At 42.5% G+C, this 12,099-nt stretch overlaps 2 protein-coding genes across 2 annotated transcripts in view; both read left to right on the forward strand.

Annotated features, from left to right (window-relative positions):
* Window positions 1-7,302, forward strand: part of NUP153 (nucleoporin 153) — a 33,561-nt gene extending 26,259 nt beyond the window's left edge. The window contains 11 exon segments of the mRNA XM_015854659.2: window positions 872-1,066; window positions 1,571-1,822; window positions 1,825-2,343; window positions 2,346-2,372; window positions 2,375-2,407; window positions 3,934-4,047; window positions 4,050-4,118; window positions 4,121-4,300; window positions 5,606-5,869; window positions 6,422-6,581; window positions 7,125-7,302. Coding sequence (XP_015710145.2) covers window positions 872-1,066; window positions 1,571-1,822; window positions 1,825-2,343; window positions 2,346-2,372; window positions 2,375-2,407; window positions 3,934-4,047; window positions 4,050-4,118; window positions 4,121-4,300; window positions 5,606-5,869; window positions 6,422-6,581; window positions 7,125-7,209 — 1,898 coding nt within the window. The 3' untranslated portion in view covers window positions 7,210-7,302.
* Window positions 7,303-8,465: 1,163 nt separating this feature from the next.
* Window positions 8,466-11,102, forward strand: LOC107309674 (nuclear pore complex protein Nup153-like; the record flags this gene model as incomplete). Its single annotated transcript, XM_015854658.2, has 3 exons — window positions 8,466-8,751; window positions 9,301-9,457; window positions 10,001-11,102. Coding segments are annotated over 3 exons (528 nt in total), but the record flags the coding sequence as incomplete, so codon positions are not given.
* Between the last annotated feature and the right edge of the window lie 997 nt (window positions 11,103-12,099).

The raw sequence follows: 12,099 nt of genomic DNA on the forward strand, positions 1-12,099 counted from the left end.
GTGTTGTTTCCGTCTTATTCCATAACAAAAATCACAGACTAAAAATACCCAAACTGTGTGTATAAAACATGAGGGCTTACCATTATCCTCCTGGTGCAGGATCTGCATGGATATGTTATGTCTGTGAAGGGGAAGAGCATTGCAAGTAAGATGAGGATAAAATCTGCTGGGTATACCATGAAAGAGAGGACCCCGTCTTTATTGTTTCAAATACAAGGCATTTTCTTCTTCTACTCTTTTAAAAGTTGCCCTCAGTGATTTAAAACGGTTGGAGTGAAGATGTCACTGTGATGCTTTTGTGCCTTCTGGGTAACTGCTTCAATCCTCGTGCTTACAGAGCTAAAAGTTTTCTGCTGCAGCATCAAATGGCAACATTCCTTACAGGCGAGAAAATCAGAAGGAAAGCAGTGTCTTTCAGGTCTCTTTTATGGAGGTTTCTGCTGCTCTTGATGACAGCGCAGCTTATGTGCTGAACAGAGCTGTGAGCCTGGGAGCTTTGAGTTCCTCTCTGGGCTTTTTTTGTTTCCTAACGGTATCGTTTTGAACATGTCTGACTTTGGAATTTGGAGATAAGCAAATCTGATGAATTTTCAGCTTCATGTCACTTTACTCTCATCATCAATTTATGTGTGCTAACATTGACGGTGGTTACTTGTGCAAGCAGGAATTATTGTCATGATTTTAGTTGATAAGAATATCCACGAATTACATCTGAAATTGGCTGTGTTGCTGTATTATATGAGTTGCTGTTGTTGTTTACTGTTGTGTTTGTCCGGTATGTAAACTAAAGAGCATTGAGAGGTTCTGAAAAAAAAACCTTCACATTCACTTGTAACTCAAGCAGAGTGTTTAATTATTGCTTATCTCCCAGGGAGTTCAGTGCCTGTGACCAGCAGCAGCAGCACGTCTGCATTTGCTGCTCCTTCTGGAGATCTCCTGGATTTAGACAAATTCAGAAGCCTGAAGGAAGCTGGATTGTGAGGTCTGCTTGGTCAAAACAAAGCAGAGGCCACCAAGTGTGTAGCCTGTGAGAGTGCGAAGCCAGGCACCAAAGCAGAGTTCAAAGGTAATACTTCATGATTGAAATGAGGATGCAGTTTGTTTTTGCTTCGACTTCTTTTAAAGCTGATTATTTTTTCCCTTAAAGCTATGGCAAATCTGTTCATTTTTTCCTGTAGGAATATTGTCTAGATAAGGTCACATGTGTACATTTCCACACGTTTCCCAAGAATAAAAACATACACTTTTTAGTTTTTTAATGACACGCATCATCTTCCATGATGTTCATTTACAGTTTAGACAAGAAGTGTAAATAATCATGTTATGTGCATTACATCCCATACCAGTACACACATCTGAAAGCCAGCTGCAGACAGAAAAATGCCACTGTGAAAAGGTTAATTTACAGAGATTTGTGAGGGAATTTTGTTTTCTGTTTCGATTTAGGTTGATTTTAGTTGTTTGATTGGGAAGTCTGGGAATGGAACCACAGCTAAGTAGCTAAAGCCTTCATGTGCCACAGATGTTGTGACATAGGTTATAAGCTAAACGTTATTTCTCACTTCTGCAGGTTTTGATGCTCCTGCTGTGTCCACAAATGCTCCATTGCCATCATTTACATTTGGTGTTCAGTCATCATCCTCTGATTCTCAAACATCGAGTGTCACAGGAAGTTTTAAATTTGGAGAACAAGGGGGCTTCAAGTTTGGCACTGCAGCTGAAACTGCATCTTCCAACTCTGCACCTGGGGGGTTCAAGTTTCCAAGCAGTTCAGGGAACTTTAAATTTGGAGTTTCATCCTCGGACTCTAAAACCAGAAGAGAGTAAAAATGAAGAAAAGTAACAACTTTACCTTTGGCCTTCCATCTACAAGTAGTCCAGCTCCTTTAACATTTCAGTTTGGGACAGCAAGCATGGGACAGCAGGAAAAGAAAGAGCAACAACCCATACTGAGGGGTTTCAGTTTTGGTTCAAGTTCTACTTCCATAACTACCAGTGAGAATAAAACTGGAGTCGCTGGCTTCACTTTTGGAACTGTGGCAGAAAATGAAGTTGCATCAGCTTCTTTTGCATTTAAGAAATCAGATGAGAAAAAGGACGAAACTCCTGCATCAAAGAGAGGCTTCTCTTTTGGTAACGTGGAGTCGGCTCCTGCCTCGCAGTTTGTTTTGGGAAGGACAGAAGAGAAACAGGATTCTGTCAGTTCTGCTCCTCCGTTACTGTTTGGGAAGAAAGTTGAGAATGAAGAGTCAAAGGCACAACCTGTCTTTTCCGTTGGGCAGCCTGAACGTACCAAAGAAGAAAGCACAGCAAAACCTATGTTCAACTTCAGCTTTGTTAAACCATCGAGAAAGAAACTGAGCAGGCAAAGCCAACTTTTCATTTGGGGCCCAAGCCAATACTTCAGGTAAGCAGAATATCTTTTGTCTTCAGTTGTCTAAGTCCCTCAGATGGTACCTCTGAAGTCATAAGTTACAGAATCTGTAGGAGTTGCTGGGTTCATGTACTGGAGCTTTAGAAAAAGCTTAATTACTCTGTGCAGTGTGATTTGTGTTCCAGTTGTTGACGTATAGACAATTAGTAGAATTCCTGTTTTGATTTCAGTGAGTTTTAAGACTAGGTTTAGACAAAAAATATATACATATTGTCACACATTAAGGAACCTGTATTGCATCCCACATGAGCATGGATGGTTTGTATGGTTTCTGTGCTAGCAGCATAGTTGGTGGTACAGTCTTTAGCGTGGTGACAGAGGCCTCATGCGATGGTTTTCATAGTGAAAGGGGATGTGAGGAGGTGTCTCATTCATGTGTTCTTGCAGCTGTGCTGCTGCAATTTACTGCCATGAAGGTGTGGAAATTGCTTAATAGGTACTACACAGTTTTGTGCATCTTTAACCTTCTGAAAGAGCGGGCTGAAAGATTTTAGTAACAATTGCCATGTGGAAGAATTCTGATTCTGATTTCATGACTTATCAGCCATGGTTTGCAGAACAGCGTTCATTACTCACTTCTACTAACTTTGGAAGTTATAAGGGAAGGAACAGAGAGAATAAAAGCAACGCATGGGGTTATGGTTCTTATGATTGAGTTGAAGTTCTGGAGTTTGATTTAACCATGGAAATTTGATGAAACACCTTGTGTAAAAATGAGATTTTAACGAGCCTTCTTCAGCACAGTAGAGAGTCCCTTAAAAGTGGCATAGATGAAAAGGGTCCGTAACTTCTGGAAAAACAGCAGTGGGAAATCAAGAACAGGGTCAGGTGTAATAATGAGAGAGCAGAAGCTTAGGGAAAGCTGAAGAACTGCATACTTTAAAAGATAACTTTAAATGTAAAATTGCACTCAGTACTTTGTGACAGTTCTGTAACAGGGGGCTGTTCTCCGTGGCTCCCAAAAGCAGGTCTTGAAAGTACTGAATTACAGTGAGCTTAAGCCAAAAGAGTGAGGCTGCAGGATGATGGGCTTAGCCAGCTTTAGGGCTGTAGGCACAGGGCTGTAATTTCAGGAGAGGCTACAAAAGCAGCTGTACCACTGTGGGGTTTTTTTTTTTGGCTGTGTTATTTAGCAAACTACAGAAGTGTTGCAGGTAATGCATGTTGTTCTTCTCAGAGCATCTGAAGAATAGTTTTGTTTGAGGAGCTGAGATGTACTGGTTCATTCTGGTTCCAGTTGTTATAGCCAGTGCTTGGTGTCCGTAACTACTAAAGCCTAGAACTGTGGTGGTGTCATCATTCTTCACAATTCTCCCATTCCTTTAATTGCACATGGCAGCGATCAGTGTATTAAACCTGGATTTTATGTAATCCACAGTAGCTGGATAATAGTTGAGACATCGTCCAGCATTTCTCCTTGTACAGTGGCTGGAACAGGGTCTCTCTGTTGCGCTTGGTTTGCCGTCTTGCAGCGTTTTATGTTCTGTTCTCCCTCTCAGATCAAGGAGCAGCAAAGCCATCCTTCAGCTTCTTGAGCTCTAGTTCCTCCAGCGCAGCCGTACCTGCCACTTCAGCCAACAGCAGCAGCCTGTTTGGCAGCGTCACTTCTTCCTCCACCCTGCACCAGTTCCCACTCCCTTTGTGTTTGGGCAAGCCAGCAACACTGTGAGCAGCACCGCTTTTGGCATTCTGCAGAATCTACAGCATCTCAGTCATTTGGCTTCTCTCAAGAAAACAAACCCACCACCACATCTTCCACCACTGGTGCAGCAGTTAATCCATTTGTCTTCGGTTCAGGAGCCAACAGTAGCAATGCAGCAAGTTCTGGCTTTACCTTTGGAGCCACGGCCACATCGAGTTCAACAGGTACATTTAAGCAGGTGCTTTTGTTTTTGCTCTTAGATCACAAAAGTGGAGCAGGGAAAGAGTGTTTCCTGGAGAACAGGTAGGGAAAATGCGTGGAAATTGAGAAAAGTAGTGAATATTTACATCCAACAATATATAAACAGTGCTAATGCTTGGGGCTCAGGTCAAGTTTTGAGGCAGTCTGGGAAATACAGTTTAGGGATCAACTGGCTGTGGTGATATTTTGTGCATTGGATAATCCTTTCATTTGCATAGGAACTTGTCATTGTGAGAATGAATTTCCCTCTTCTCAGTATCAATCCAGTGCTGAAGGTTAAAAGTTAGTTTTAACTTGAATTTTTCTCTCCCATACCTAAAACTCTTCGAGCGTTGTAAATAACATCAAGATTTGTACTATCCACCCTTCACAAGTGTATATTACAAACACAGTATTGATATATGCAGCTGCTGCTTTGTAAAGCGTGACTTCTAATGAGCACGATAGCCAGTCCTTCATTTTCTTGGTCTTCATAATCTTCAAATCTTCATAAAAGTACTGGAATGCCTTTTAGTCCGTCTTAACTTCTGTTTTCCTTCCTGGAAAAACAATCAGCCATTCCAAGTTACATTGCAGCAGTTGGTATTTTTATGTTGCGTGACGTCTGCTTAAATTGCATTTAGATTAATAGCGCTATTTAGAAGGTCTCTTTTTGCTCAGCAGAAGTGTGTATGTTTGAAGTCACAGCTCAGTCCTGTATTTTTTTCTCATTATTTCTGCTGGCCATGCAGAACCAAAGCAGCTAATTGAATGAGCTTGTTTGCTATTATATGGAGAGACAGAATTATTCTGGTAGCTCAGTTAGGTCCCTGCAAGCCTGATGTGGTCTCCAGAAATTGATAATTGTAAACATTTGGATGAGGAAGGGGTGCAGTTGCTTATGAGAGGAAAGATTGGCGTTCTCCTCATTCTAATAGATCAGGAGCTGTGTTTTGAACGCTTAAAATAATACAAATAAGTGAGTGAGTGTTCTTTACCCGTGGTATAAATAAGTCTTAGTAATACAAATCAGCTTGTGCTATTTGTGGGAGCCTGCTTCTAGAGCATGAATGGCTAACAGTAATTTGAGTCTAGACAACCCGTGTTTGAGGTGTGCGTTGTCTGACTCCTTTAAGTATGCTGTTTTTCATGTAACTTACAAGAAAAGGTAGGATTCCTATCATGAATGAGGTGCTGTTTGTTGTTTTACCTACTTGGCTGCAAACATAAAGCTCTGTAACAAACAAAACAACTCAGCACATACTGAAATTTCTCTTCTTTTCCTTTAGGGTCATCCTCTACATTTGTCTTTGGGTCTGGGTCTTCAGCGCCTGCTGCTGGACCAGCATTTGGTGCCAGTCAGCTACCAGCATTTGGCCAGAGCCAGGGCCCTGGCCAGCCAAATGCTCCCAGCTTTGGATCTTTGTCGACATCACTGTTTTCATCTGGCTCTCAGCCTGCGCCTCCTGCCTTCGGCTCTGTGACAAGCAGTACTGTGTTTGGACAGCAATCGAGCCAACAGCCAGGTTTTGGCTCCGGCGCCTCCAATGCTGGTGAGTGTTGACCATCCTTTTCGTTTCAGGTCTCAAAGAGAGCTTGGTTAGTCAGTGAGTTGGTTTCCATGAAGTGCAGCTGAAGTTTAGTGAATGAAATTACTTCTGCCTTTTGTACATACTCTACTGTAAGAATTGCCCTCCATAGAGGGAGTAGACACAGGGTTAAGTATTTTGCATCTGATTCCTTACTGCCGGAGAGGTACACTACCTTCACCAATAGGTTGTACATTGTTGTATATTGTGGTGCATGCAGCCATAGACTAATGGCAGTACAGGTAGCAGCAGACAGTTCCTTAGCAATTTGCCAGCAGTCTAAAAATCTCTTTATGATGCTCTACTGAAACAAATGACGTTGTCTAGGTGTTGTTCCTGTTGTAACTTAGCATTTCTGGTAAACCTCCCTCCCACCCCAAGCTGTGCCGCCTTGAGCAAGGTCTAAGCAATGTATGTTAGAGGTGGTGGGAGGAAGGAGGGGAGGACTTTCCTGGAAAGAACAAACTCAAATTTCAACTTTCTTATTCCCTTCTCCTTCTACCCCGTCTTTCTCAGGTCCCGTATTCCAGTTTGGGAGTAGTACTTCTAATTTCAACTTCACGAGTAACCCAGAAGTATTTACTTTTGGTGCAAATCCTCCTGCACCGGCAGCATCGGTACAACCTTCCGGCTCTTCAGGATTTTCATTCAGCCAACCTGCAACGTTTACAGTGGGGTAAGAGACCAAATCAGATTTTCACTTGAGCTTTTGGTACTATCTGTGGAGCGCAGGCAGCCTCTACTGATGTTAAATTGTGAGGTGCTCAGATGTACTTCGGAATTTATGTCTAAGGACAGCATCTCTCCTCGCTCTGTTAGTGTGACTGGCTAAGTAGGCAACGATGGCTTTATAGCAGCACAGCTCTCAGAAATATCATGCAGCCATGAGAAGTGTTCTTGAAAAATAAGATCTGAATTGAGCTGTTACGCTGCTGCTTACCTGCTGAATGAGAGAGATTTCATTGCTTTTGGTTTCTGGAACTCTCTTCCCATTCATCATACGTTGTCTGTTGCCAGCTGCTGAGCAGTGAGCAGCCAGATGATAAAACAGTTGTTCTGGAATATCTGCTCAGTGCTGCTACTGAACTGTCAGCTAACAGTAGGGAACGTCAGCTGGGTTTAGACCGTCGTGAGACAGGTTAGTTTTACCCTACTGATGATGTGTCGTTGCGCTAACTCTGCGTTGTCCTAACTCTGTGCTACCGGTTTCTATTCATAGGACTAATGGAAAAAATATTTTCTCTGCCTCCGGATCTTCAGTTCCCGGTCGGAAGATAAAGACTGCAATTAGACGTAAAAAGTAATCGGCAGATTGGTAAAGCAACTTTCAAAGCAGCTGCTGCCCTGCATTGTTCAGTTGTTGGGATCGTACCTCGTGCTGGGTTAGCTGAAGTCAGATCTGCCTAAAGTGTTGCAGAAAGGAACCAGGTCGAGACTCGAACTCGTGGGTACTCCAGGGTTGATTTTATTAACAAGCTCAGTGCTCAGGTGAAACATGCATACAGAGCTTGGGTCACTCCTAGTGAATGACCCTTAAGCTTTACAAACGTCCTATATTTATATGATTAGGTAAACATTACATCATTTATGTTATTCATTTCTCGTGATTAATCAATACATCTTCAGTCCTTCTTTCTCGTGTTTCATCCTAGGCCCAGGCTTCATGCTTCACGTGTTACTCTCTTTTTTGAACTTGTCCAGAAATTCATTATCTTCTTTCATCCGAGCCATCCGGGCTAGACCAGTCCATTCCATCTGTCTTATGGTTAAACTATACATTTTAACTGATTAACTACTAAATAGCAATGTCAGCACTATTATTGTCTACCTCTGCTGTTTCATAACTTCACAATACTCTAACACCCCTACATGGGTCATGGTTCAGGGCTATACAGGGGATACTTGAGTAGCATATTGGTTGAGAAATTTACCATTTTTCCTAACAGTCCCCCCTTTTCTAATAGCTACTTTCCCAAGTATTCTACTGATATCCACCAAAAACTATCTTAGGTGGCGGTGGTGCCTTTACAGTTAAAGCAGACCCCATTCGCATACAGCATTGTATTAGTACATAAACAATAACAATCAGAACNCAGAATTATTCTGGTAGCTCAGTTAGGTCCCTGCAAGCCTGATGTGGTCTCCAGAAATTGATAATTGTAAACATTTGGATGAGGAAGGGGTGCAGTTGCTTATGAGAGGAAAGATTGGCGTTCTCCTCATTCTAATAGATCAGGAGCTGTGTTTTGAACGCTTAAAATAATACAAATAAGTGAGTGAGTGTTCTTTACCCGTGGTATAAATAAGTCTTAGTAATACAAATCAGCTTGTGCTATTTGTGGGAGCCTGCTTCTAGAGCATGAATGGCTAACAGTAATTTGAGTCTAGACAACCCGTGTTTGAGGTGTGCGTTGTCTGACTCCTTTAAGTATGCTGTTTTTCATGTAACTTACAAGAAAAGGTAGGATTCCTATCATGAATGAGGTGCTGTTTGTTGTTTTACCTACTTGGCTGCAAACATAAAGCTCTGTAACAAACAAAACAACTCAGCACATACTGAAATTTCTCTTCTTTTCCTTTAGGGTCATCCTCTACATTTGTCTTTGGGTCTGGGTCTTCAGCGCCTGCTGCTGGACCAGCATTTGGTGCCAGTCAGCTACCAGCATTTGGCCAGAGCCAGGGCCCTGGCCAGCCAAATGCTCCCAGCTTTGGATCTTTGTCGACATCACTGTTTTCATCTGGCTCTCAGCCTGCGCCTCCTGCCTTCGGCTCTGTGACAAGCAGTACTGTGTTTGGACAGCAATTGAGCCAACAGCCAGGTTTTGGCTCTGGCGCCTCCAATGCTGGTGAGTGTTGACCATCCTTTTCGTTTCAGGTCTCAAAGAGAGCTTGGTTAGTCAGTGAGTTGGTTTCCATGAAGTGCAGCTGAAGTTTAGTGAATGAAATTACTTCTGCCTTTTGTACATACTCTACTGTAAGAATTGCCCTCCATAGAGGGAGTAGACACAGGGTTAAGTATTTTGCATCTGATTCCTTACTGCCGGAGAGGTACACTACCTTCACCAATAGGTTGTACATTGTTGTATATTGTGGTGCATGCAGCCATAGACTAATGGCAGTACAGGTAGCAGCAGACAGTTCCTTAGCAATTTGCCAGCAGTCTAAAAATCTCTTTATGATGCTCTACTGAAACAAATGACGTTGTCTAGGTGTTGTTCCTGTTGTAACTTAGCATTTCTGGTAAACCTCCCTCCCACCCCAAGCTGTGCCGCCTTGAGCAAGGTCTAAGCAATGTATGTTAGAGGTGGTGGGAGGAAGGAGGGGAGGACTTTCCTGGAAAGAACAAACTCAAATTTCAACTTTCTTATTCTTCTCCTTCTACCCGTCTTTCTCAGGTCCCGTATTCCAGTTTGGGAGTAGTACTTCTAATTTCAACTTCACGAGTAACCCAGAAGTATTTACTTTTGGTGCAAATCCTCCTGCACCGCAGCATCGTACAACCTTCCGGCTCTTCAGGATTTTCATTCAGCCAACTGCAACGTTTACAGTGGGGTAGAGACCAAAATCAGATTTTCACTTGAGCTTTTGGTACTATCTGTGGAGCGCAGGCAGCCTCTACTGATGTTAAATTGTGAGGTGCTCAGATGTACTTCGGAATTTATGTCTAAGGACAGCATCTCTCCTCGCTCTGTTAGTGTGACTGGCTAAGTAGGCAACGATGGCTTTATAGCAGCACAGCTCTCAGAAATATCATGCAGCCATGAGAAGTGTTCTTGAAAAATAAGATCTGAATTGAGCTGTTACGCTGCTGCTTACCTGCTGAATGAGAGAGATTTCATTGCTTTTGGTTTCTGGAACTCTCTTCCCATTCATCATACGTTGTCTGTTGCCAGCTGCTGAGCAGTGAGCAGCCAGATGATAAAACAGTTGTTCTGGAATATCTGCTCAGTGCTGCTACTGAACTGTCAGCTAACAGTAGGGAACGTCAGCTGGGTTTAGACCGTCGTGAGACAGGTTAGTTTTACCCTACTGATGATGTGTCGTTGCGCTAACTCTGCGTTGTCCTAACTCTGTGCTACCGGTTTCTATTCATAGGACTAATGGAAAAAATATTTTCTCTGCCTCCGGATCTTCAGTTCCCGGTCGGAAGATAAAGACTGCAATTAGACGTAAAAAGTAATCGGCAGATTGGTAAAGCAACTTTCAAAGCAGCTGCTGCCCTGCATTGTTCAGTTGTTGGGATCGTACCTCGTGCTGGGTTAGCTGAAGTCAGATCTGCCTAAAGAAATATAAAACTTTGCTGCCCTTTCCTTCTCTCTCTGGTGTAGTTCATTTTGTAACAAGTAGAGTTGGCAACAGCGCCGTTCTCAAGCAAAACTATTTTAGAATCCAGCAAGTTTACTCTTTCACTGACTTGGCATGGTTCGGCTATAGAGATGAATATAGCCCGCACAGTGAATGGCTTGTACAATACCTCTTCATCTGCACCACTATGTGAGCTCATCTGCGTTTACTGACGCCTCCGAATTGTAATTATACCAGTGAGGGGTTCTGTATAGAGTAGAGAATGTCGGTAACGAATGATTTCTATGCTGAGTTTGTGCCGGTGTATGTGTGAAGTGAGTGAGTTTGGGTGTATCGTGCACTAAAATTTTCTGATAGAGGAAGACTGATTACAGGACGATTCATGCTAAGGACTTGTTAGATCTGTAGTTCTCCATTTAATAATTATATGCTATTTCTATATTTTCATTCTTACAGCCCTTTCTCACCTGTCTCGCCTTTGTTATTTTATTATGAACCGTGTAAATACAGTTTTGTTTCTCTATGTACTTTTTTGGCATAACAGATCTGTGAAATTGAAATTTTAATTTTGTGTGTTACGGTCATTTTTGTTTAGTATTGTCTCAGATTTTATTATGTAAGTCCCATTATTCAAAGTTGCCTAAATCCATTTAGAAAATCTTTAAAATTGGGAATTCTTAAAGTAAGTTTATTGGCTTTTCTGATCCATTTTTGTTTGGACCAAAAACCAGTATTGTACAAAGTATTAAGTATATATTTTTATATTTACTTGAAATGGACTGTGGTGACTTTGGATAATAAGGAAAAGTTTAATATTAAAGCCATGTTTATTACAGTATAATTAACATGTTAAACCATGGGATAAATGCCATCAATAAAAACTATGAAGTATTGGCTGGCACTTTTAACTCCGAAGGCCTCTGTGCCTACAGCTGTGCTGCGAGGCAGGGCGCTGCTCATTCCCCATGGTGTCACATGCATGGACTTGAGGATTCTTTAGTAAGGGAGAGGTTCCACTTCCCTGTTTGGGAAGAGTTTTATTGTAGGCTTGCTTGGAGCCTTACGTCTGACTCTGACAGTGTGGATAGGACTAGGGGTAATGGGATGAAAGTACAGCATAGGAAGTTCTGCACGAATGTGTGCAAGAACTTCTTTACGGTGAGGGTGACGGAGCACTGGAACAGGCTGCCCAGGGAGGTGGTGGAGTCTCCCTCTGGAGATATTCAAGACCCGCCTGGACGTCTACCTGTGTGACGTGGTGTAGGGAGCCTGCTTTGGCAGGGGGGTTGGACTCGATGATTTCTAGAGGTCCCTTCCAACCCCTACAATTCTGTGATTCTCTGACTCAGCTGCAAGTACTGCAGCTAGATGGTTGTGTTTTACAACACAGCTTAACTGTACAAACATTCACCACAGTGAAATATCCCCAGCTGTAAAAGGACGATGTGCTTTTTTCTACTTCTGCAGGAGCGAGGAAAGTTTCTTAGAGAGCAGACAGTCTAGTAAAGGGAGGACGAAGGCTCTTGATTCTTCAGGGGCTACAGCTGGGCTTTTGGTAAGCTGTAACATTGATGGTTGAGATCCAATCACTTAATACTGCAGCAAACACTCCCTCTCGTATTGCTAAGGGAGAAAGGACTGCATGGCCCACCTAACTTAGAGTTGATATATAGATCGTTCCAGACGTGTTAGTGGTTTCTTAGCAGCACTTGTGCCATTCAGTGCTGCTTTGCGTTTCTCCAGCCGCACAGGTCCGTGTTATGAAATGAGATACTTTGTCCTCCTGTGAAGTGTAGTTCATAGTTGGAAAAGGCCAACTTTCACTTCAGCAGCCTTACAGCATGTGTAGAATTGATCGGTATTTCTACGTACAGAAAGGGTTGAGCAAC

The sequence above is a fragment of the Coturnix japonica genome, chromosome 2 (assembly GCF_001577835.2).
Source record: "Coturnix japonica isolate 7356 chromosome 2, Coturnix japonica 2.1, whole genome shotgun sequence".
Lineage (NCBI taxonomy): Eukaryota > Metazoa > Chordata > Aves > Galliformes > Phasianidae > Coturnix > Coturnix japonica.